We start from the raw sequence: 23,202 nt of genomic DNA on the forward strand, positions 1-23,202 counted from the left end.
ATGTGCTTTTCATCAATTGAACAATTAGGAAAAAGGCCAATTATGATAGAGATGTGTCCTGTACAAAGGTTAAAATCAATGAAAGAGTTTGTGAAAACTTAAAAGGATTTAGACTATTTTATAGATAGTCACAATCTTCTAACTGATTCTTTAAGATTGAATAGTAAAGCATTTCGAATTAACACTTAATGGACAGAATTACAACCTATAAACCAAATATATACAAATTGACAAAAAAAAATACTATTAAAAGAGAAATAATGTATTATCCATTCTATTCAAAGCATACACAAAAAGAAGACAAGTTTTTAATATTCTCATTGTTTTACAAAGAAGAAAGTTTCCGAACAGATTAAGAATAAAACTATACAGCACACACCGGTTTGGTATTAGCATCTCTGCTGATGAAAAATAGGCTATGAAAACTGTCCAAAGGCATCTGGAATTCTCTGAGAGTGCTTATTATATATGTTTGCAGTTTGTAAAGAAGGTTGTTGCTGTTGGTTCTGTGGCCTTGTACTCAATGAACCTTGTGTTGTGAATTGTATACTTGATTTTTCACTGTATAAATCTTGAGTTATTTGATTATTGGTGATTGCATTGCCTGGTAAAAGCTGTGTATGGAGATATTCGAACCATTTGATGTCTTCAGGATCAGTTACTGAGGGATGAATATTGGCTTCTTTTTCTGATTTATCATAATCTGCAGTTCCCCAGGAGAAGGCATTGCTATCGAAGAAAGAAGAATTCCTTTGCAATTCAATACTAGTACTGTTTCCATTGCGCATTGAATCATTACTTGCTACTGCTGCTATTGGAGATGTCAGAATATTATCATTTGTGATGGTGGAATTGAACTGATGAGTAAACATTTCTGAATTCTTGGAGTTGAAAAGGAGATTATTGGTGTTTGAATTCATGGACAAACCAATGTTTGAGCCATAATTCAACTGCCGAAAGGAGAGGTAACTTGCCAACTCAAGAGGCTTATTGCAGCTAGCGGTGGAGGTTTCTTGTGTGGTAACAAACCTTTCAAGAAAGAATTCGTGTGTTAGTGGCGCTGCAGAAGTAGTGGTATTACTGGGATAGCGGTCCATAGTCATTGTCACTAAAGATGACTTTGATTTATCTGTTTGAATTCCGTAGTTGGAATTCTCATGTGATTCAATAAAATTCACTTCACTTGAGCCTTCAGAGGCTTTCTCAATATTCATACTGATTGCTGACACCTTCTCTTCATTCTCAACTACAGATAGAAGCTTATTATGAGTGTTTGGATCAATCCCTTTTTGCCTTAGTTTCTTCTTAATAGAAGAGTTCCATAAATTCTTGATTTCATTGTCGGTTCTTCCAGGTAATCTAGAAGCAATCTGAGACCACCTAAGCAACGCGAAAAAAGATTCGTTACATTCATGAATAGTCTAAAAGGGTAAAAGAATGAAGAATATTTATTTACTTGTTCCCTAAAAGTGAATGAAGTTGAATGATCAAATTCTCTTCCTGTTGTGAGAATGTTCCTCTTTTGAGGTCAGGTCTCAAGTAGTTAATCCACCTAAGCCTGCAGCTCTTTCCACACCTCTGAAGAGCTGTATATGAAAACGAAAACGAAAACTAGTGTTATTTATGTGATGCATTATTGATGAAAACAGAGAAAGTAGTAGTGTACCTGCTAGTTTAGGGACTGAACTCCAACAACCATGACCATATTTGGTTATATGATTTATAAGTTTCTCATCTTCCTCAGGGGACCAAAGGCCTTTCCTCAGCTTCTGCTTGTAACAGCAAGGTCTCCCCATGTGCAACTGCAATGCTGGCGAAACAAAAGGTCAAAAAAGAAAGCAAAGTTTTTTCACCAAATGTGCAAATGGATTTTAATTAGAGAGAGATGTTGATGATGATAATTAGAGTAGGAATCAAATAAATAGAAGGGAGGAGCCTTAATATTACTAGTACTAATCTCAAGGTCATTTTCACAACATCATGATTTGATTTTTAGTTTTAGACCTAAGTACTGAAAACACCCCTAAATTTCGTGCAAATTATTAGTTTCATCTTGGACTATTGACAGTCTTAAAAATAGTCATTTACTTTACTAACTGAACTTAATTACACCTTCCATCTTGCAACATGAGTGAAATATACCTCTAAATTTTTGTCAAATTTAAATGTGTTTTCAATAATTCTCTAGGTTTTTTTTATTAAGAGCCTCATGCTCACACAAGAGGTTGAAACCATTTGTTATGTCATGTGTCAGATCGAGAGTGTATCTAGGTTTAGTTAGTCAAGTAGAAAGATGTTTTAAAGACTGTCAGTAGTTTGGAGACGAAGCTAATAATTTACACCAAGTTCAGGGGTGTTTTCGACACTTTTCTCTTTAGCTTTATTCAATTTGTTAATTTTGTATTCTATATACCTACAGTGCAAAGAGTTCCTTTCACTATCATGTAAATTGCAAGTTATGGCTTTCTATAACAACCATAGTTTGGTAACCTGCAAATTGTTATAAGTAGCCTGTAATTATAGGTAAAATGACAATGATAATGTGTATATCTTTTTACATTGTCAATGTATCCAATTTATTTTTTCATATTACATTCGTTTTTAATCTTCCCCTTTTTCTACATTTGATGTGAAATTGGAGCTCCAATAATCTTACTTGCTTTGTCTTATAGCTGGATTTTGAGAAAATTACTGAATTTGACAGCACTTGTGGGGCACTTCAAAAGAATTTTTTTTTGGTGGAACAACAAGGGCATTTTGGCCTACAAGACTAACTGTTCATAGAGTCTCAGTCAGTTAAACAAATTCAGAATTAAATTATAAACAATTTCTTATAGTTAACATTCGTTAATTGTCTTTCATGTTTGACATAAGATAAAATGAAAATGTATAGTCTTCATTCATGCAACATTTAGTTATTCTTTTTGCCAGGTGGCATTTAAATAATTAACTTCTATCTATCATTTCTGGGAACTGATCATAATTAACGAATAATTATTGGAAGAAATTAATTTTTAACTACTTGGAAACATGAAGGGTATCTTCCAATTGCTCTTGAAAATCATTTTTATTCCCAACAACTCCCAATATCAATTATCTTCCTTTCACAGACAGAATCAAACAAGATAAAGAAAATAAAGAAGCCTCCCTTTTCATGATTGGTTTAGATATTATTTTAATTGTTTTTTAGGATTATTCTTCTTCCTACATATTGCCACCGAAAACTAGAGTTATGATAGCACCTATCAATAGAGGCGGAGCCAGGATTTTCAATAAGGGGGTTCAAAATCTGTAGAAACAAACACATGAAGTAGCCGAAGGGGTTTCGACATCTGCTATATATACATATAAAATTATTTTAACCATATATAAATAGTATAATTTTCCGCCGATGGGGGTTCAAATGAACCCCCATCGTACAAGGTGGCTCCGCCCCTGCCTACCAACACCCATCGGTAGATAAGTCAACCTATAGCCCGGAACGATAAGTAACGGGCCTAGTGGGTAGAAAATCAAATTCAATAGAATGAAATAATAACATAAGAAATTAAACAGCGAGTGAAGAAATCACATAAATAAAATCAATAATAAAAGATACAATTCCACGATATGATGGATGTATAATGCTACAAAGCTACTAAAACGAGTACAAGCTCCAAAATAAGTACATGCTTATCTCGAATAAAAAACTAGCCAAAACTATATACAAATAGATTGGAGATGAGTCAAACAAGGACGTTGTTTGGTCACCCTCAATCTCCAGATGTCCCTACTGCAAAGAATAAATTATTGGGATATATACTATTAACCATATGTTAAGATATAATATTCATTAAAGAATAAATATTTTATTCAGTTTTAATAGATCATATATTCGTTTATGGTGTATGTTTACTTGTATAGTAGATAATTTACCGTGTAGATTTTCAGCTTATACACAAAAGATTAAGAGCCCGTTTGGATTGACTTAAAAAAGTAACTTTTTAAAGTGCTGGAACTTATTTTTAAAATAAGTAGTTATGTGTTTGGATAAAAGTGCTGCAGTTGAAAAAAAAAGTTGTTGATGTGTTTGGCAAATAAATGCTGGTAAACACTTTTTTTTATCAAAATGTCCGAAATACCCTTTAAGCTGTTAACATGATAAAAAGTTGATTAATCTAAGGTTTTTATACTTAAAAAAAAATTAAAACAAAATTAATTTATGTTTTACATCCATAAGTAATAATATTTTTCTATCATTCACATATTTCTTTACCACCTTATAAGAGGAATATAAATTCATATTTCAGAAATAATAATAATAATAATAATAATAATAAAAAATAAAATAATAATAGTAATAGTAATAATAATAAAATAATAAAATAATAATAATAATAAAAAATAATAATAGTAATAATAATAATAATATTTATAATTATAATAATAATAATATAATAATAATAATAAAATAATAATAATAGTAATAGTAATAATAATAATAATAGTTATTATTATTATAATTATAATTATTATTATAATAATAATAAAATAATAATAATAATAATAATAATAATAGTAATAGTAATAGTAATAATAATAATAATAATAATAGTAATAGTAATAGTAATAATAATAATTATAATAATAATACACATAATAATAATAATAATAATAATTATTATTATTATAATAATAATTTAATAATAATAATAATAAAAATAATAATAGTAATAGTAATAATAATAATAATAATAATAATAATAATAATAATAATAATAATAATAATAATAATAATAATAATAATAATAATAATAATAATAATATTATAATAATAATAATAATAATAATAATAATAATAATAATAATTCAATATGGGCAATTTGGAAATTGTATAAAAGAATTAAGGGCAAAAAAGTAATATACTTGGTCAACATAAAAGGACTTTTAAGTTAAAAAAAAAGAAGCTCCCCTCCCCTAGCTTTTAGCTTTTGGCTCAAAATAAGTCATTTTTGACTTAAAATAAGTCACTTTAATAATTGTCAAACACTCTAATAAGTCAAAAACTGGCTTTTAAGCCAGTTTGACCAGCTTAAAAGCCAGTTTGACCAGCTTAAAAGCCCATCCAAACAGGCTCTAAATCATCGGTTCTTATAAGTGTAAAGTTTTTTGTTCACAATCTAAGATGAAAATTGGACATACCATCGGTACGATTGTAGCACACAATTATATGTAATTTATCTTGATTATGGGAACGGTATAGTTTCAACTTCTTGTGCTAGTGCATTTTGTATGTATTGAATGAGGCCGAGTAGAGATAGTTGTTTTAGACTGGCTGACAAAAATATATTCTCTAAACTATTAAATGTACTTATATTCTTAATCCTGATATAGCTATTATGATTTGTATATATTAATTATCGTTTTGATCTATTAAAAGGTGATATTCTGAGATGGGTCAATATGCTTGGTAGATTGGATGATAATAATATATATTGGTGAAATAATAAGTTAGTTGATGAAATTCATGTCTCGTTATAGAGATTGATTGATATGCCTTTTTGAGAAACTTATAAGTTTTCATCGTGTCAAACCTTGCAAGTGGATTTATGAATCCGACACATGAAATAAGTTAAGTAGTGCTCTAAAGGAAATTAATCATTAAATTAAATTCATCAGTAATTTAATTTATTGATTAGTATCTGTAATCTTAACATGGGAAATTAGATAAGTGTTTAATGGGGAATTTCGAAATATAAATAGAGGAGTGCAATTACAAATTTCTAATGGAATGATTTGTAATTTATTATGGTAAGAATAACTCAAATTAATTATTTGAAATTATTTTCATAATAGGGAAATTCGGTAATTAATTTTGTGGTCCCTCCCATATTTAACTAGAACTCAAAATCCTTTTTCTAAAAAAAAAAAGGAAGGAAAGAAGTAAGTTTATTCTTGCTTTTTCAAGAACAACGCAAGTTTTTTTTTTTTTTTTTAAAAAGTGTGGGTTTTTCTTCTCCTTATTGGATTGTCTATAAGTGGGATTCTCCTAACCTATAAAGAGAAAATTGAAGGTTTCTATTCATGCTTGCCCATCCAAGTATTCAGAGAGTTCGGATGTGAACTTGGGATCACTGTGGAAGACCATAGCTGATGTCGATCTTGTAGGTTAGTTTGAAGGTCTGTCTAATTTATGGATTCGCTTGAAGGTATCTAATCATACTTTAAGAGGTATTTATCAAATTAAATTTCAATAAGTTTGTGTTCTAGCATATTATATGTGTTCTAACCTAAATAATTTAGTTATTTATTATTCATATAAGTAGTCAAATTCTAATATGCTTTTATTGTACATATATGTTTTCCAACAATTGACATCAAGTGTCATGTTCGCATTGATAATCTGAAATATGTTTGTATATATGTTCGATTATGTTCAAGAGGAAGTGGAATGTCAAGGTGTTTATATCCGTGACGGTGGTACACGAGTCAATCTCTAATGATTCAAAATAGGTTTTTAGAAAAACAAAAAAAAAAATTATGTATCCATGTACAACTGAATGGCGGCTGAATTCTTTCTTTAAAATTTTGTATAAGAAAAATAAAAATATGTAGCCATGTGTTGCTGAAGCCTGAATGGCGGCTGAATATTTTTCTTTAAAATTTTGTATAAGAAAAACAAAATATGGAGCCATGTATTCTTGAAATTTAATGGCGGCTAAACCTTGTTTCTTTAAATTTATTTTAAAGATGTTATGGTGTTTCACAGTATTTCCTCTTGTGACTTAGGTTCCTCGCCAAATCTTTTCCTTCTTATTTTAAATCATGATTACATGGATAACTTGATTTCTAAGTTTCTTCATTGTCACGTTTAGAGCAGTGATTCACTAGAAAGAGTTAAAGTGTTGTTGGGTTGATTTTGAATAGAAAAGGATTTTATTAATGGGCATAGTCTTTCTTTTTCTCACGTGAATATATTAACCAGTATATATTAAGAATTTTATAATTAATAAATTGTTACCATTAAGTGGTTTGTTTATTTGGAATTATTAGAAATTCTTACTATTCTATGTATGTGAGATTATAATATATGAATTGAGAATTATGATTAACAAATAAGATTTACGAATGTAGTCTATTTATTTGAGTCATTAAGATATATTCAATGTATTATGTATAAATTGTCCAGCATAAATGTATACTAGTAAAGGCTTGATTACTCAAATGGAGACTTACCTTTAGATACTAGTGACACTTAATTAATTCATGAGAAGAGATATTGAGGTTTTCACTTAAAAAGAGAAAACGTTATATCTTGAATTCTTAGATGTATTAATCGAGAAGACAATTTGATATAAGAAGGTGTTGTGTGTCTTAGTAAAAGGAAGGACGCAGCGTATGCCTTATGCTCATGTTATATTTATTAAAGGAGAGTGAAATCTGAATCAAGTTATTTCAATCTTATACCTTGCCTAAAATGATCATTTTGCAAATTTGGTCATGGTTAAGGTGGTCATGAATTTTATGAAATCTGATGGTTCCAATGAAAATCGTTTAGATGGGTTTAGGTAGTTTGTCGGATTAAAATTTGATTTGAATATGATAAGATCATTCTTTATGTTAATTGTGCTTATGTTAAATTTGGAACATGATTACACATGGTTATTTAACATGAATTGATATGTGATAAGAATGTAGGTCATATTGTTTTAATTCCTAAAGATACTTAAATTACTTGAATTTGAATTTGGTCATAGCTTTGGAAATAATTTTTTTTTATAGACTCCAATTGACCTGAAATTTGGCAAGTTCATTGGTAACGACCTAGTAAGAAAAGTACTCATTGATATGTGGTTATATTTTTTTGAGGTCGTTAAAATGATTTTAAAATTGTTCTTTAGAATTAAAATCTGATTTAGTATGAATGACATCCTTTATATCTGTTTTATTTATGTTATATGTGGTACATGATTACACATGATGAGTTAACATGAATTGATATATGATAAGGATATAGATCTGATTATTTTTCTTGAAATCTATTGAATCTGAATTTGATCATAACTTTGGAGAAAAATATTATTTTTGAACTCTGATTGATCTGAAATTCGGTAGGGTCATCAGAAATGATCAAATTAAAAATACTCATTGTTATGAAGTGATTTGGCAATTTGAGGTCGTTTAGATAATGTTTTTAGATATTTTTTATCTTGAAAATTACTCGACTATGATATAGTGGTGATAGAGATTGTTCTCTATGGCATTCATGGCTAAATTTTAGTGAAGTATTAAGTTCATGAGTTGGCTTAGACCTTCCTCCATATCGGATGAAATTAATACAAGTCATTAAAATTTAATCTTTAGTTTTGATTATCTATAATGACTCTCCCTATCTGAGTAATATATGATTGGATCAAAGGATCTAGGGATAATGATATTCACTTGACTTAATTTATCTTTTGTTTTAAATTTATTAGAGTGAATATCTAACACCATATATGTATATTGTATGAGTAGCTATTTTTTCATTAAAATTTATTGTTCAAGATGCATGGATATCTATGTGGCGTGTTTTGAATTTTTGTATATAGTGTATACATAAACATGCTGATTTTTGGAAAATAGTATTCAGATAAAGTAAATAGTTTTTAGAATTTTGTTCTTTGTTCTTGATTTGTGAATCTATTTCACAAATGAAGATATGTGTCATGTGATAAGAATTTTTGAACAAGAAAATTTTAAATTCTATTTTGACCATATAATGTTTTCAACCAAATTGATGATAGTTTTGATTCGAAAAAAAAAGAACTCCGATTGATCTGAAATTTGGTAGATTCATAAGAACGACCTAGTAAGAAATTAATTTTTTTTTGGATCGTTATATGAGTTTTTGGTCATAGTTGATTAAATAGTAGTGAATAGTTTTATGTGCTAGCTTAGACCTTCCTCCCTATCGGATGAAATTGATACAAGTCACTATGTATTTAATCGTCTAGTTTTGATAATTTGTATTAACTCTCCTAAACTGAGTAATATAAGATTGGATCAATGTAACTAGAGGATTTTTATTTGACTTAAACTAACAGTAGACTCTCCATCTGAGTTAGGTCTGTATAAGTTTATGGAGTGAATAATCGGTCATTGTACATATCTATTGCATGAGTAGTTCTCCAATCTCATCGATTGGCTATTCGAGATGCATGGATATATATATGTATAAATGAGCCCTGAATTTTGTTATTTAGGATTATTCGAAATATTATTATCTATTTAATGTATTATATCTCATTAGTAATACTTAAGTCTTTCTTTTGGTAGAGATAAGATATTAATTCAAAGAATGCATTGTACATGTACCTTATGTTAGAAGAAATTATTTTCAGTTTCTAACTAGATAAGAGATGGGTATTTAATATATTTGTTTGTAACTCTCCTATCATTGAGTTTGATGAATATTTCATTTCTTGTGGTATATTGATGCGTGATTCTTTTATTAGTATTGTCTCTCATGAATTGAATTATATTAATCTGTTTCATAAGGGAAAATATCTTTTAAATTAAATGAAACTTATTTGTACATTAGTGTCTAAGTCATTTATTCTGAATAAAATTTTGAGGTTGGTTAATGGATGGACATAACGGTTCATTGAAAGTGAAGTCACTACCAACATGTGAGTCTTGTTTAGAAGGAAAAATGACTAAGAGACCTTTCCTCTTAAAAAGGAAAAAGAGGTAATGATAAGTTATAAAATCTATTTTGATTAATGTAATAAATGAGCATTTGGGCAAGAGGTGAATTTGAGTATTCTGAGTTTTCAAGAAGATTACTCATGATATGCATATATTTTTTGTTGTTTTGTAAGTATAAATATCTTGATAAACTCAAAATATTTAAGACACATGAAAATAGCATCATGAAAAATATATAAAGTCACTGCAATTTGATTGTAGTGACGTAAACCTCTCTGCAAAGCTCATGAGTCACTTATCTTATAGAATAATTCCATTTCAATTGTCTACACCAAACACTCTATAATAGATTGGGGTAGAAGAGAAAAGAAGTAGACTCTTATTAAGATGATAAGATTAATTATTGACTTATTATTAGTTATTTTGTTTCTTTTGGGATAGGTTCTAATAACTACATATCACATTCTGAATTTAATTTCTTTCAAATCGGTACCTTGAACAACTATAGAACTAGTTGGATTTGACGTAAGTGTCACAACCCGAGCCTACACCCTGGACGTAGCCGGAACTCAAGAACCATTGTTGGTCCCCAAGTGAACCCTCATCTTGACTGACTAACTCAAGCATACAAAACTTAAAACTAAATAAAAATTCATGAAACTTAAATACAAAGCTTTAACATCAAAAGAAAACTCTGAATAATATAATATATTCATCTCTCCCCAAAATGGGCAACTTATGTCTTTAAAACATTTAGCAAAATAAATGAACAGACTTCTGAAACTCTACTGTCTATCTATGAAGCCTCTAAATGACAAAGATGGAAGTCGGGACAAGAACCACGACCTCCTGACAAAACTGAAAGTAAGTGGAATCCTCCGGAAGTAAGGAGGCTCACCATAGCTAACTCGAACACCATGTGCTATCAACGAATCTCATGTTGATGACCCTAAATACATGTATCTGCATCATGAAAGGATGCAGGCCAAATGGCTCAGTACATGGAATGTACAAGTATGTAAGGGAAATTCTAAAGCATAACATAAGATTGAACTTGATAAAAAGGAAACATACTTACCTCTTTCCAAACTTAATCAACTTAAGGAATACTCAAGGATACTCAAAACTACTCAAACTTACTCAACTCAGAAGTACTCAAAGATAAGATACTCAACTCACTAATAAGGTTCTCAACTCAGTGAAACTCAACAATAAGGTACTAGATACAATGAAGCACATATCAACTCAAGTTACTCAACTCGAAGGTACTCAACTCGAAGTACTCAAGGATAAAGTAATAGTAAAAGATGTAATATATATGGAAAGATGTAAAACTGTGGATAGCAACTCAATGTATTGTAAAATACAATAATACTCAACGTGTATATAAAAATACAATATAACTCTGTGGGAGTTTCTCTAACCGACAACAATCACTATGAGCCTAAGTGATGATACAACGTCTTGCACACGCAGCAAGAACTGTCCTATACTTTGTCGTCATATAGAACGCCTTAACTAAGTGGATCCACTAGTCTATGCTAAAAAACATTAAGGAATCATCTAAAAAGTATGACCCTTTCTACCCACGTTGGCTACATGGTTTATGGAGACTTGAGTTATTATGAACTCGCGTCCCCATATCGGTGCTCAATACTACTCCCAAAATATATTCAGCTCATATGTTTAAAAACATAACTCTTTCTCTGGTTTGAGATAATTGCTCAAACTACCCTCTTAAAATAGGTAACTGCTCTTGAAAACTCTTTAAAAAAAAACATATCAAAATCATATTTTAATATGATCATTGATGACTCGGGAAGTCATACTGCATAAACATTGATGGTATATCTAGATACCATACTGCTTAAGCATTGATGACATACTCGATTGTCATACTAATCATGTTTTAGAAACTCTTTCTCAAAACTAATCTTTTTTCTTAAAAGAGATATTACTCAAATTGCTCAAAACTCTTTTGGAAATCTTAGCTTCCTCTCATCTTAAATGTAAAAACATTCACTCTTGGGAATACTTAAGTTCCCATATATCATTTTAAAGAAAATGAACTCAACTTTACTCTTTCTCAACTCAGTGCTCAAGTCTTTAAAACAAGTTTTAAAACAATTTGTGAAAAGACTTCTTAAAATAAGGTTCATGCCGAATTATGGACGTGAAAGACTCAATTCAAGGTTTTCAATAACCATACATAGAACTTAATACACGAAACTCAACAACTCAGAACTCAAGAATTTCAATGATACTACTTATTTCAAGAATGCTCAACTCAGAGGGTTCATGTGGAATTATGGGCATGAACAACTCAACTCATGGACTTCAGGATACAACTCATCTCAAGAATGTTCAACTCATAGGGTTCATGTGGAATTATGAGCATGAAACAACTCGACTCGAGAATCTACATAACAATATGAAACTCATGTATGCTACTCTTTTCATTCTCATACTTACTTCCTCAAAACTCAACTCAAAATCGATAGTTGATCTCAAAGGATTCTCAATTGAACTTAAAGGCTCTTTTGAACTCTACTCTTAACTCTCTTGAATGTGAATTATGAATTCAAGAGTTATGGTTCATGATATGAATGATCTCGGTGATAGTGTAGACTCATGAATACATTCTCCTCATTCTCGTGCTCACTTACTTGAGTGTTGAAACAAGTTATTAGAAACTGTAGAAGACTCCTCAAAAGGACTTCTCAAAATGTTTGAAAGAATTCTAAAGACTTAACTCTTAACTATACCTTGAATTTGAAATATGAATTCAAGGTTATGATTTGTGATAGGAAATATCTCGTGATGTTTAGGAGTATTTTTAGATGGTTAAACATGAGAAACGATCAAGAAATCACTATCTGGAAGCAAGTTCGTGTCGCAGAGATGCATTTAAAATTTTGGTTGCAAATTTTTGAGGCAGAATGGTCCATGACCTCTCCGCGACACGGAGAAAGATTCTGGGCATAGGGAGGGTAGGTCCGCGACGCGGAGCAAGGTGCCAGATTCTCCCGACTTTTTCCTTCTTCGTTTTCTAACCCTAATTCGCCTAGATTCGATTCTTTTTCTCAATTTCTCTTTAGATTAAGATACTCAACCTATGTACACAAGAATCTAATCAAATACAACTCTAAAATCGATACGATTTCCTCAAGAAACTCAACATTCGCATCTTAACTCAAGAACGGAAGTCAATTTCAAGAACACAATTCAAGAACATCTAACATTCAACTTTCTAGAACGAACTTAACGCTGAAATTAACATGATTGGCGTGTGCGTGAACAAACTCAATACTATGGAAGCTTACATACCTCTTAGGGATCAAACCCATGGCGAAAAACCGCATGAATCTCGATGAACGCTTGATCCTCTCCTCTTTTCTCATCTTTTCTCTTCTTAAATTATCCACTAAAACCCTAGGCGTAGATTAGGATTATAAAACTGAACCTAATCAGATTAGACCCCTAAAATATTACTAAAAATGAATTAAATCAGATTGGGTAAGGAAAAGACCAAAATACCCCTTACTATTTTCGGGTAACTTTCCTTAACTGGACAACCTAACTTCGAAAGGACATATCTCACTCATACGAACTCGAAACTTAGCAAACTCGGTGGCGTTGGAAAGACAATTCAAAGAAATTTCATTTTCCATCTTATGTCACACCTAAATCATCCTGTACTGAGAGTTATGGTCATTTTAAGTTGACCCAAAACTCATAACTTAAGCATAACTTGCAAAATTTCAGATTTTGCTATTTCCAATTTAGTTCTTTTTGGAACTCAAGGTGCTACATGTAGTGACCTTAACACTTAATAAATCTTAAATTCCTCAGTAAAATCCTACTCACAACGAAGGATGGTTTGAGTTTTAGTTCAAAAAACATTTCTGGGGTGTTACAATATCTCCCCCTTGGGATCATTCATCCACGAATGACGGCTGGACTGGGTATGAGACGGGGTTACTCTTATCATCTCTGTCATACTAACTAGAATTGTCCGCATTACTATTCGAAACCAACTAGGGCTCCCCTTTAACTATTTCTCATAGAAAACCTCATCTTTTTCTTCCTCCTCATTAATAACCTTAGACGGAATAAACACACCATCACTATCACAATAAGATCATTAACCTTCTTTCTTTAACATCACTCCACTACTAAAAGGACCTCTAAAAAGATATCCCCCAAACTCTTTGGAACTCATTACTATCTTACTCTCAAACACTTGACTTGATTTCTTATCTTGTCATCTCCTCCTAAGGTCTAAAGCTGTCACTTGAAAGCAATGGACCTATTCCATCAACTCTAAACTGGTCTACATCTTCTTTTACTCTAACACATGGGAGAAGTTTATTTCATGACTACCGAACTCTCAATAGGCAGGTACTAAGACCTCTTTCTAAGGTGTTTCTCTTAACCTCTTCTGACTTAGCCACACTTCACTGCCCTTATCTAAAGGTTAGGGTCTCTCACTTGTACTGCTCATATTAATTACAATTAACATATCAATTGCTCACCTACTCTATGTTATGTCTTCTAGATCAAATCTAAAGACTAACATCATTACCCTCATGTTGCCATTCTTTTGATCATGACACTCATCTCAAATTCTAGCTTAATGTTTATTATTAAATCCAAATATCAATATGATTGCTTGCCTACCATACTATACCTCATTACTTGATCAGTTTTATAAGCTTCTGAACATCATGACCCTCTCAAACAAATCATAAGCCTAGCTTAGATCTATCACTTCATAAATACTCTGCTCTCTTATTCAACACATGAATTTAGTCTCCTCTAACACGATGGAACATCAACATCAACTATATTCTGGTTAACAAATATATACTCTATCTCATCTTGATTATCAACTATTACTCTACCCATTAGGGAAAACTCCTCATCAATAACTTACTGGGTGCATGACTATTATAACATAGCTTGCCTCATCACTATCTCCCTTTCTAGGATTACTAAACCTCTGCATACTTTCCTTTAACTCTGGGCTCTTTCATTACTACTGCTCATGATCTTGTAACTCATGCTACCTTTTCAGGTGAAAATCTTACCCAAGCTCTAAACATACTTCCTTATAAGGATCTCAGCTGAAACAAGGTTTAGGGAAAATAGTACAACTCTCTTTTAGCTCAAACGCATGATTCATATAATTATGGGCTCATTCCTCTGAAACTGAACACTTAACTTACTCTTGGGCTTCTTTCAAGCCCCTATGTAGTCTCATGACTTCCTCAAGATTTTGCTAAGAACAACTCATCCATAAGGATCTTTACGCTTTAATTTCCAACCACCTCTAGTATGATGTGTAGTCGAATGAATCTGAGAACACATGAGTATGAATAAATCTCTATGACTTAGCTCTATTGCACGATTAAGAGTATGAAAGAAGGAAAACTTTTCTTAAATGTATGTAGTCCCTCGTTTATAGAAGTGGGGCCCTCACAACCATAAATAAGACCCTACTAACACGACTTCATAGACACCACTCTTGAACTCTAGGCTCTGATACCAAGTTTGTCACGACCTGAGCCTACACCCTGGACGTGGCTGGCACTCAAGAACCATTGCTGGTCCCCAAGCGAACCCTCATCCTGGTTGACTACATGAGAAAGACTAACTCAAGCATACAAAGCTTAAAACTAAATAAAAATTCATGAAACTTAAATACAAAGCTTTAACATCAAAAGAAAACTCTGAATAATATAATATATTCAACTCGCCCCAAAATGGGAAACTTAAGTCTTTAAAACTTTTAACAATATAAATGAACAAACTTCTGAAACACTATTGTCTATTAATGAAGCCTCTAAATGACAAAGATGGAAGTCGGGACAAGACCCACGACCTCCTGATAAAACTGAAAGTAAATGGAATCCTCCGGAAGCAAGGAGACGTACCATAGCTAACTCGAACTCTGTGTGGTATCAACGAAGCTCCTATTGATGACCCTGAATACCTGTATCTGCATCATGAAAAGATGCTGGCCAAATGGCTTAGTACATGGAATGTACGAGCATGTAAAGGGAATTCTAAAGCATAACATAAGTTTGAACTTGATAAAAAGGAAACATAATTACCTCTTTTCAAACTTATTTAACTCAAGGAATACTTAAGGATACTAAAAACTACTCAAACTTATGAATCTATGAAGATATGCATATTTTCATGAAGTTGTTATAAATGATTTAAGGACGCTTTGAAAGGAAAGTATCATTGTTATTATGAAAGGACTTCTCACTTACTATAATGGTCATGATTGTAAAAGGTATTTATCACAAATGAATTCACATTGGTGAAATGTTTTCTTATCCATGTTTAATTATGTTTAAGGAGTTGCTCTATATTTTGATCTTGAAAATATGGATAGGTAATGATAATGTCCTTTCCCTATGTTAAATTGATATTTGAATTTTATCTATTTCGTTGGGATTAGACTTAGCACCGCAAGGGCTTTGAGGTAGATGCTCAAATAGGGTAGTCTCTAGTAGCAACCTTTAGTCCCAAACTACGTGCCTCCGTAGGATGTCTTAAATGACCTAGCTAGTGGATCCACTTTAGCAAATGATGATATGTACATATTCTACCTTGGTAAGTAGATTCCCATTCTTTCGGTATGAGGGATATACCGGATTCCATGTATAGCTCTCATGGTCTTATTGTCGGTTAAACTAAGATCAAACAAAATAACATTGTTTTCTTCAAATCTTTTCTTATGTCCTTTATGTTAATATACTTGACCATGTTTCCATGATTTTCATATCAACTTTTCTTTAAAGCTTTCAAATGTTTCAATATTATCATGCCTACTTATTTTTAGTTATTAATGCTATTATGCATATGTTTATGCATATCGCCTCATACTTAGTACACACTATGTACTAATGCATACTTGTACCTATATTTTTTCACTAATGTAGGGTCCAATGATCCTACCTCCCATACTCGTGGCTAGGTGATTCTTCATAGGCTTGGAAGATTAATGATTCCTCATGTTTCAAGTACCAAGACTCTTTTATTGCTTTATGTCATTTTCGTTTCCGATTTTGTATGTGATGTATGAGTTGTGTACCAATCATTTTCCTTATTATGTATTAGATGGCTTTGTGACTAATGTTAGACTTTTTCTTTGTCAAACTCTTTTGATGTATAAAAGTCCATCTTTTAAAGTCTTTATTTCTATTATCTTGTATGATGTATACTAAGTGGCTTGTGCAAGGCCTCTTGATGTTTTATATGCCATGTTACACCTAGGGTATACTTTGAGTCGTGACAAACTTGGTATTCAGAGCACAAGGTTTAGCAAGGTCCTAGGATGTCTCACAAGACACATTGAGCAGAGTCATGTTCATGAGTGTGAAGTGCACCACATTTATGAATGAGAGGCTATAAAATGCTTAGGAAATTCCACTTCTTTTATTATTCTAAAGTCATGCGATAAAGTGTAACTATATATGTCTTTTTCCTAATCCTTATCTAATCCCTTTCAATATATGTCCCCTCGAAGAGCTTATGTTAGGAGAAAAGTGAATGAGAATGTGGAACGAGTAGCTCCTCAAGTTTCTCAAGAAGCTCCTCAAGTTCCGGCCAACCCTTTGGCCGAACACGTGACTAATGCAAAGTTTCAAGCTAATTATCAAGTTTTGGCCCAAGCACTGACAACTCAAGCTAATAGGGAGGTTATGGTCCCAGTGAACCCATATGTGGGTACAACGACATCTAGAGTAAGGGAATTAACTAGAATGAATCCTCTGGAGTTTCATGGTTCTAAGGTTGAGGAAAATCCTCAAGAGTTCATTGGTGAGATGTATAAGGTTTTGATGATCATGGGAGTGACGCTGCTGGAGAAGGCGAAATTGTCCACTGATAATCTTAAGGGTGTTGCTCAAGTTTGGTTCAACCAATGGAAGGAAGAGAGAGCGGTTGATGCGGGTCCTTTTTTTTGAGAAAAGTTTAAGGTTGCTTTCCTTGATAGGTTCTTTCCCCTTGAGATGAAGGAGGCAAAGGTACTTGAATTCATTAACCTTCGTCAAGGAAATATGAGTGTGAAGGAGTATTCCTTGAAGTTCATGCAATTGTCTATATATGCTCCTACTATGGTTGCCGATCCTAGGGAAAGGATGATTAAGTTTGTTTCAGGAGTGTCCGAGAAGGTAGTTAAGGAATGTCATACTGCCATGCTCATCAATGAAATGGAGATTTCTTGCCTAATGATTCATGCTCAACAAATCGAAGAAGAGAAACTTAAGGAAAGGTTAAGGGAGGAAAAGAGGGAAAAGACCGGTGATTGTGACTTTTCACATTCAAGCTCCGATGGACATGGTCGTTCTAGGTTCTAACAATGGTTTTCCGGTCAAGGTTCCTACAATGCTCCAAATCATAAGTTCAACAAGGATAGGGTGCCTAAACCTAAGCCTCAAGGAGGAAATGGTGGTGGTAATGGATCTTCAGTTCCCACATGCCAAAAGTATGGAAAGAGTCATCTGGGAAAATGTATGATCGGTATGGATAATTACTTTAGTTGTGGAAAGAGTGGTCACCGCTTGAGGGATTTCCCATCTAGAAATGACAAGAAAAGGGATGGTAGGCAAGCTCCACCTAGTGGTTCGGGTTCAAGTTCTCCAAAGCAAAACCAATTTTATGCACTCTAAACTCCTCATGAGCAAGAGGATTCTCTTGATGTGGTTACCACTATGTTGAAAGTCATGTATCTTGATGTGTATTCTCTACTTGATCCTGGTGCTACCTTGCCTTTTGTGACGCCATATGTAGCTATGAGGTTTGATGCTCTTTCGGATGTGTTTATAGACCTTTTTTTCTATCTATACACCTAATGGTAAATCTATTGTGGCTAAGAGAGTCTATAGAAATTGTCCTATCTCCTTATCCCATTGAGTCACTCATGTTGATATTGTAGAGCTTGATATGTTAGATTTCGATGTTATTCTTGGTATGGAATGGCTCCATTCCTCTTATGCTTCTATTGATTGTAGAACGCGAGTAGTCAAGTTTCAATTTCCTTATGTGCCCGTCCTAGAGTGGAAAGGGGGGAAATTCAATGCCTAAGGGTCAGTTTATTTCTTATCTTAAATCTAGAAAGATGATTTCTAAGGCTTGTATTTACCATCTTATTCGGGTTAGGTATATGGATTCCGAAGCCCCTATCTTTGAGTCGGTCCCTGTTGTTAATGAGTTTCTAGAATGTTTCTCGATGATTTACCCGGTGTTCCTCCCAAAGTGGAAATAGACTTCGGATTGACCTTCTCCTAGATATTCAACATATATCTATTCCTCCTTACCTTATGGCTCTAATAAAATTTAAGGAATTCAAAGAGCAATTGAAAGATTTGTTGGATAAGGGTTTCATCCGACCAAGTAGCTCTCCATGGGGTGCTCTAGTTTTGTTTGTTTGTAAAAAGGATGGTTCACTTTGCATGTGCATTGACCACCAGCAATTGAACAAGGTTACCATTAAGAATAATTATCCTCTTCCAAGAATAGATGATTTGTTTGATGAACTATTAGGAGTGAGATACTTCTCTAAGATTGACCTACGGTCAGGTTATCACCAATTAAGGGTGAAGGAAGATGACATTCCAAAGATGGATTCTTAGACTCAGTATGGTCATTATGAGATTTTGGTAATGTCATTTGGGTTGACTAATGCTTCGACCGCATTTATGGATTTGATGAATATGGTGTATATACAATATCTTGACATGTTTGTGATTGTGTTTATCGATGACATCTTGATTTACTAAGGGAGTAAAGATGAACATGCTGATCATTTAAGGATTGTGTTGCAAGTCCTCAAGGACCAATAACTATTCACAAAGTTTAGTAAATTCAAGCTTTGGTTGAGATCTGTGGCTTTTCTTGGTCACATTGTTTCCGGTAAGGGTATTGAGGTAGATCCTAAGAAGACAGATGTGGTTAAGAGTTGGCCTAGACCCCTATCCCCTTCAAACATTTGAAGATTATTGGGTTTGGCTGGTTATTAAAGAAGGTTTGTTGAAGGGTTTTCTTGGATTGCCTCTCCATTGACGACATTGACCCAAAAGAAAGTTAAGTTCTTAAGGTCAGAAGTGTGTGAGAAGAGCTTCCAAGAATTGAAAGATGGACTTACATTCGCTCCGGTATTGACTTTACAAGAAGGGTCCAATGGGTTTGTTGTTTATTTTGATGCTTTAAGGAATGGACTAGGGTGTGCCTTATGCAAAATGGGAAGGTTAGTGCTTATGCTTCAAGGCAACTTAAAATTCATGAAAAGAACTATCCTACCAATGATTTGGAACTAGCGATGGTTGTGTTTTCCTTAAAGATATGGATGCATTACTTATATGGTGTCAATGTTGATGTCATCACCGACCATAAAAGTTTGTGATATGTGTTCAAGCAAAATGATCTAAATCTTTGCCAAAGGAGGTGGCTAGAGTTGCTAAAGGATTACAAAATGAGTGTTCTATATCACCCCGATAAGGTGAATGTGGTGGCAGATGCTTTTAGTCGATTATCAATGGATAGTGTTGCTCATGTTGAGGAAGGTAAAAAAGAGTTGGTTTGTGATGTTCATAGATTGGACCGATTGGGTGTTTGGTTAGTCAATTCTAATGAGGGTGGTGTTATGGTTCATAATGGTTTAGAATCGTCTTTTGTGTTGGATGTGAAAGCAACAAGGTATTGACCCGATCTTGACTGAGTTAAAGGAAGCGATGCTTAAAAAGTCTATTGAGGCTTTCTCCCACGGGGGAGATGGTGTGCTTTGATATCAAGGTCGTTTGTGTGTTCCAAATATCGATGACTTGAGAGAGAAAATTTTATTAGAAGCATATACTTATCGATATTCCATTCACACGAGAGCCACCAATATGTACCGTGACTTGCAGGACGTCTATTGGTAGAATGGGACGAAGAGGGATATTGCAGAATTTGTGGCTAAGTGTCCTAACTGTCAACAACTGAAAGTTGAGCACCAACAACTGGGAGGTTTGTCCCAAGATATTAGCATTCCTATTAGGAAGTGGGAGTATTTGAATATGTATTTTATTGTTGGCTTACCCCACACTTGATGACAACAAGACTCGATTTGGGTTATAGTAGATCATATGACGAAATCAGATCATTTCATTCCAGTCAACATTTCTTATTCGGTGGTGGACTATGCTAAGTTGTATTTGAGGGAAATTGTTAGGTTGAATAGAGTGCCCTTGTCCATTATCTCTGATCGTGGTACCCAATTCACTTCTTAATTTTGGAAATCTTTCCAAAAGGGCCTTGGTACTCGTGTTAAGCTTAGTACGACCTTTCATCCTCAAACGGACGGGCAAGCAGAGCGTACTATCCAAACTTTGGAAGATGTTGTTGACAGATTTTGTGATTGACTTCAAGGGTAATTGGGATGATCATTTGCCTTTGATTGAGTTTGCTTACAATAATAGTTATCATTCAAGTATTGGTATGGCTACATTTGAGGCTCTTTATGGTAGGAGGTGTAGATCTCCTATAGGTTAGTTTTAAGTTGGTGAGATTGCTTTGATAGGTCTCGAATTAGTACATGAGGCTATGGAGAAAGTTCAAATTATTAGAGAAAGGTTGAAAATGGCTCAAAGTTGACAAAAGTCTTATGCTGATGTTAGAAGGAGAGATCTTGAATTTGATATAAATTATTGGGTCTACTTGAAAATTTCACCCATGAAGGATGTGATTAGATTTGGGAAGAAAGGAAAGCTTAGTCCCTGTTATTTGGGAACATACCAGATTTTGAGGCATGTTGGTAAGGTTGCTTATCAACTTGACTTATTGAATGACTTAGCATTGGTGCATCCAGTTTTACATGTCTCTTTGTTCAAGAAATGTGTTGGTCATCTGATATCTATTGTACCATTGAAGAGTCTTGTTATAAAGGAGAGTCTTTCTTATGAAGAAGTTTTGGTTGAGATTTTGGACTGGCAAGTTAAGAAATTGAGGAATAAGGAAGTTGCGTCCGTAAAGGTCTTATGAAGGAATCAAAGAGTTGAGGGTCCTACTTGGGAGGCCGAGGTCGATATGTTGTCATGTTACCCCATATCTTTCCCTCCAACCATACTCTAGATTGAGGTATTTAGTTCATTGTGATCCATCCTCATCTCTTAGTCATTCTCATGTTTCCTCATGCATGCATGCTCATGAAAACTTTCCTTTGAGATCTTGATTTAGCTTTGATTTATTTCCATATGATTATGTTCATTTGAGTAGGATTTGCATATATACCTTATGAAATGATGTTTTGAGTATGCTTTATCTTGGAGTTGATGTTCCTCCTTGATTATGTGTTGTTGATGAAGTTGAATTCTTGTTGGGTTAGATATACTCCCCTACTCTCTTTGTAATGCCTTGAGTCTCATTCGAGGACGAATGTTCCCAAGAGGGAGATATTGTAACACCTCAGAACTTGGAAAAGGAAGAAAATAAATTTTTGGACTGAAGTCTAGTTTTACGGGTCCCATCTACGGACCATAGAAGCTTCTACGGGTGGATAGGCAACCGTAGGAACTAGGAAAACAGTTTTCTAAAATCAAGTCCCAGTACCCTCTTTTTATGGTTCACCAGGTTTGTCTGTCAACCATTGTACGAGTCGTAGATAGGTCTCATAGGTGAGTCCCAGACTTACTGAAATTTCAAGGGTCAAAGGTTGTTTCTACAAAGCATCGAAAGACCTATGAATCGTAGATTGTGTCCGTTAAAAAGTTGTCCAAATAAAGAGTCTCTGATCATTTATAGGGTTGACCGGGACAGTCCGTAGAAGGGTCGACACTTAATTTTAAGGGCTTTTGCATCATTTCTCCTAATTGCTTTAAATCAAAACTATGTCATTTTGCCTTTTACCTTAAGCCCTATATAAAGGTTTTAATCCCCAAATTACTCATATTCATCCTCCCTAATTCTCTCAAGGCTAAGGAAGAAGAAGACGAGTTAGGGTTTCATCCAAGTCTCCAATCCTCCATTCTTTTTGGACTTACAGCATCAAGGTATGAGTGTATTCATCCATGGAGTCATTTCCTCCATGGGTCCCAAGGATATCAAATCCCCAATTCAATTTCCATTAATTCAAGTTAGGGTTTCAATTCAATCTTATGGGTTTCATTCAATTATGATTTGTTATTCATGATTCTATGTTAATTCATGATGTTTAGCTGAAATTATGTTAACCCATGCATGATCCATGATTTTTGAGAACCCATGAGGAAGGTTATGTACTATGAATTATGAATCTATGAAGATATGCATGTTTTCATGAAGTTATTATAAATGATTTAATGATGCTTTGAAAGGAAAATATCAATGTTATTGTGAAAGGATTTCTCACTTACTATAATGATCATGATTGTGAAAGGTATTTCTCACAAACTGAAATGACCCAAAAAGTTCTTAAAAATGTGCTTCGGAAGTTACCGGAAACTTGTTTAGCTATATATAAAAAAATCTGTTTCGTTTTTCGAAAATCCGACTTCATATTCT

The 23,202-nt window shown here is 33.2% G+C and overlaps 2 protein-coding genes across 4 annotated transcripts in view; one reads left to right on the plus strand and one right to left on the minus strand.

The window, feature by feature from the left end:
* Positions 1–23,202, plus strand: part of LOC125828795 (chloride channel protein CLC-c-like) — a 1,181,495-nt gene that overhangs the window by 177,831 nt on the left and 980,462 nt on the right. Inside the window, exon 1 of one of the 3 annotated variants that reach the window (XM_049508119.1) lies at positions 8,081–8,084. The exons of 1 other annotated variant lie outside the window; for it this stretch is intronic. In XM_049508119.1, the coding sequence (XP_049364076.1) occupies position 8,084 (1 nt within the window). In that variant the 5' untranslated portion in view covers positions 8,081–8,083. Of the gene's footprint in view, positions 1–8,080; positions 8,085–8,798; positions 8,803–23,202 lie in introns of those variants that run through there. One more of the 3 variants, XM_049508117.1, reaches the window with a different exon arrangement.
* On the minus strand, positions 354–1,796 carry LOC125828805 (transcription factor MYB61-like). The gene is made up of 3 exons (XM_049508131.1): positions 1,667–1,796; positions 1,457–1,586; positions 354–1,380 (listed from the first exon to the last, which is right to left on the minus strand). The coding sequence occupies exons 1-3, from the start codon at positions 1,794–1,796 to the stop codon at positions 417–419; spliced, it is 1,224 nt and encodes a 407-aa protein (XP_049364088.1). The 3' UTR covers positions 354–416.

Source organism: Solanum verrucosum, unplaced genomic scaffold (assembly GCF_900185275.1).
Source record: "Solanum verrucosum unplaced genomic scaffold, falcon-dt-bn FXZP01000198.1, whole genome shotgun sequence".
Lineage (NCBI taxonomy): Eukaryota > Viridiplantae > Streptophyta > Magnoliopsida > Solanales > Solanaceae > Solanum > Solanum verrucosum.

Excerpts from the sequence above, each read along its gene's own strand:
- LOC125828805 (XM_049508131.1), bottom strand. The coding sequence starts at position 1,796 with ATGGGGAGACCTTGCTGTTACAAGCAGAAGCTGAGGAAAGGCCTTTGG. Across the intron at positions 1,587-1,666 it reads TTCAGTCCCTAAACTAGCAG|CTCTTCAGAGGTGTGGAAAG; the intron begins GTACACTACTAC and ends TTTCATATACAG. Across the intron at positions 1,381-1,456 it reads CATTCACTTTTAGGGAACAA|GTGGTCTCAGATTGCTTCTA; the intron begins GTAAATAAATAT and ends CGCGTTGCTTAG.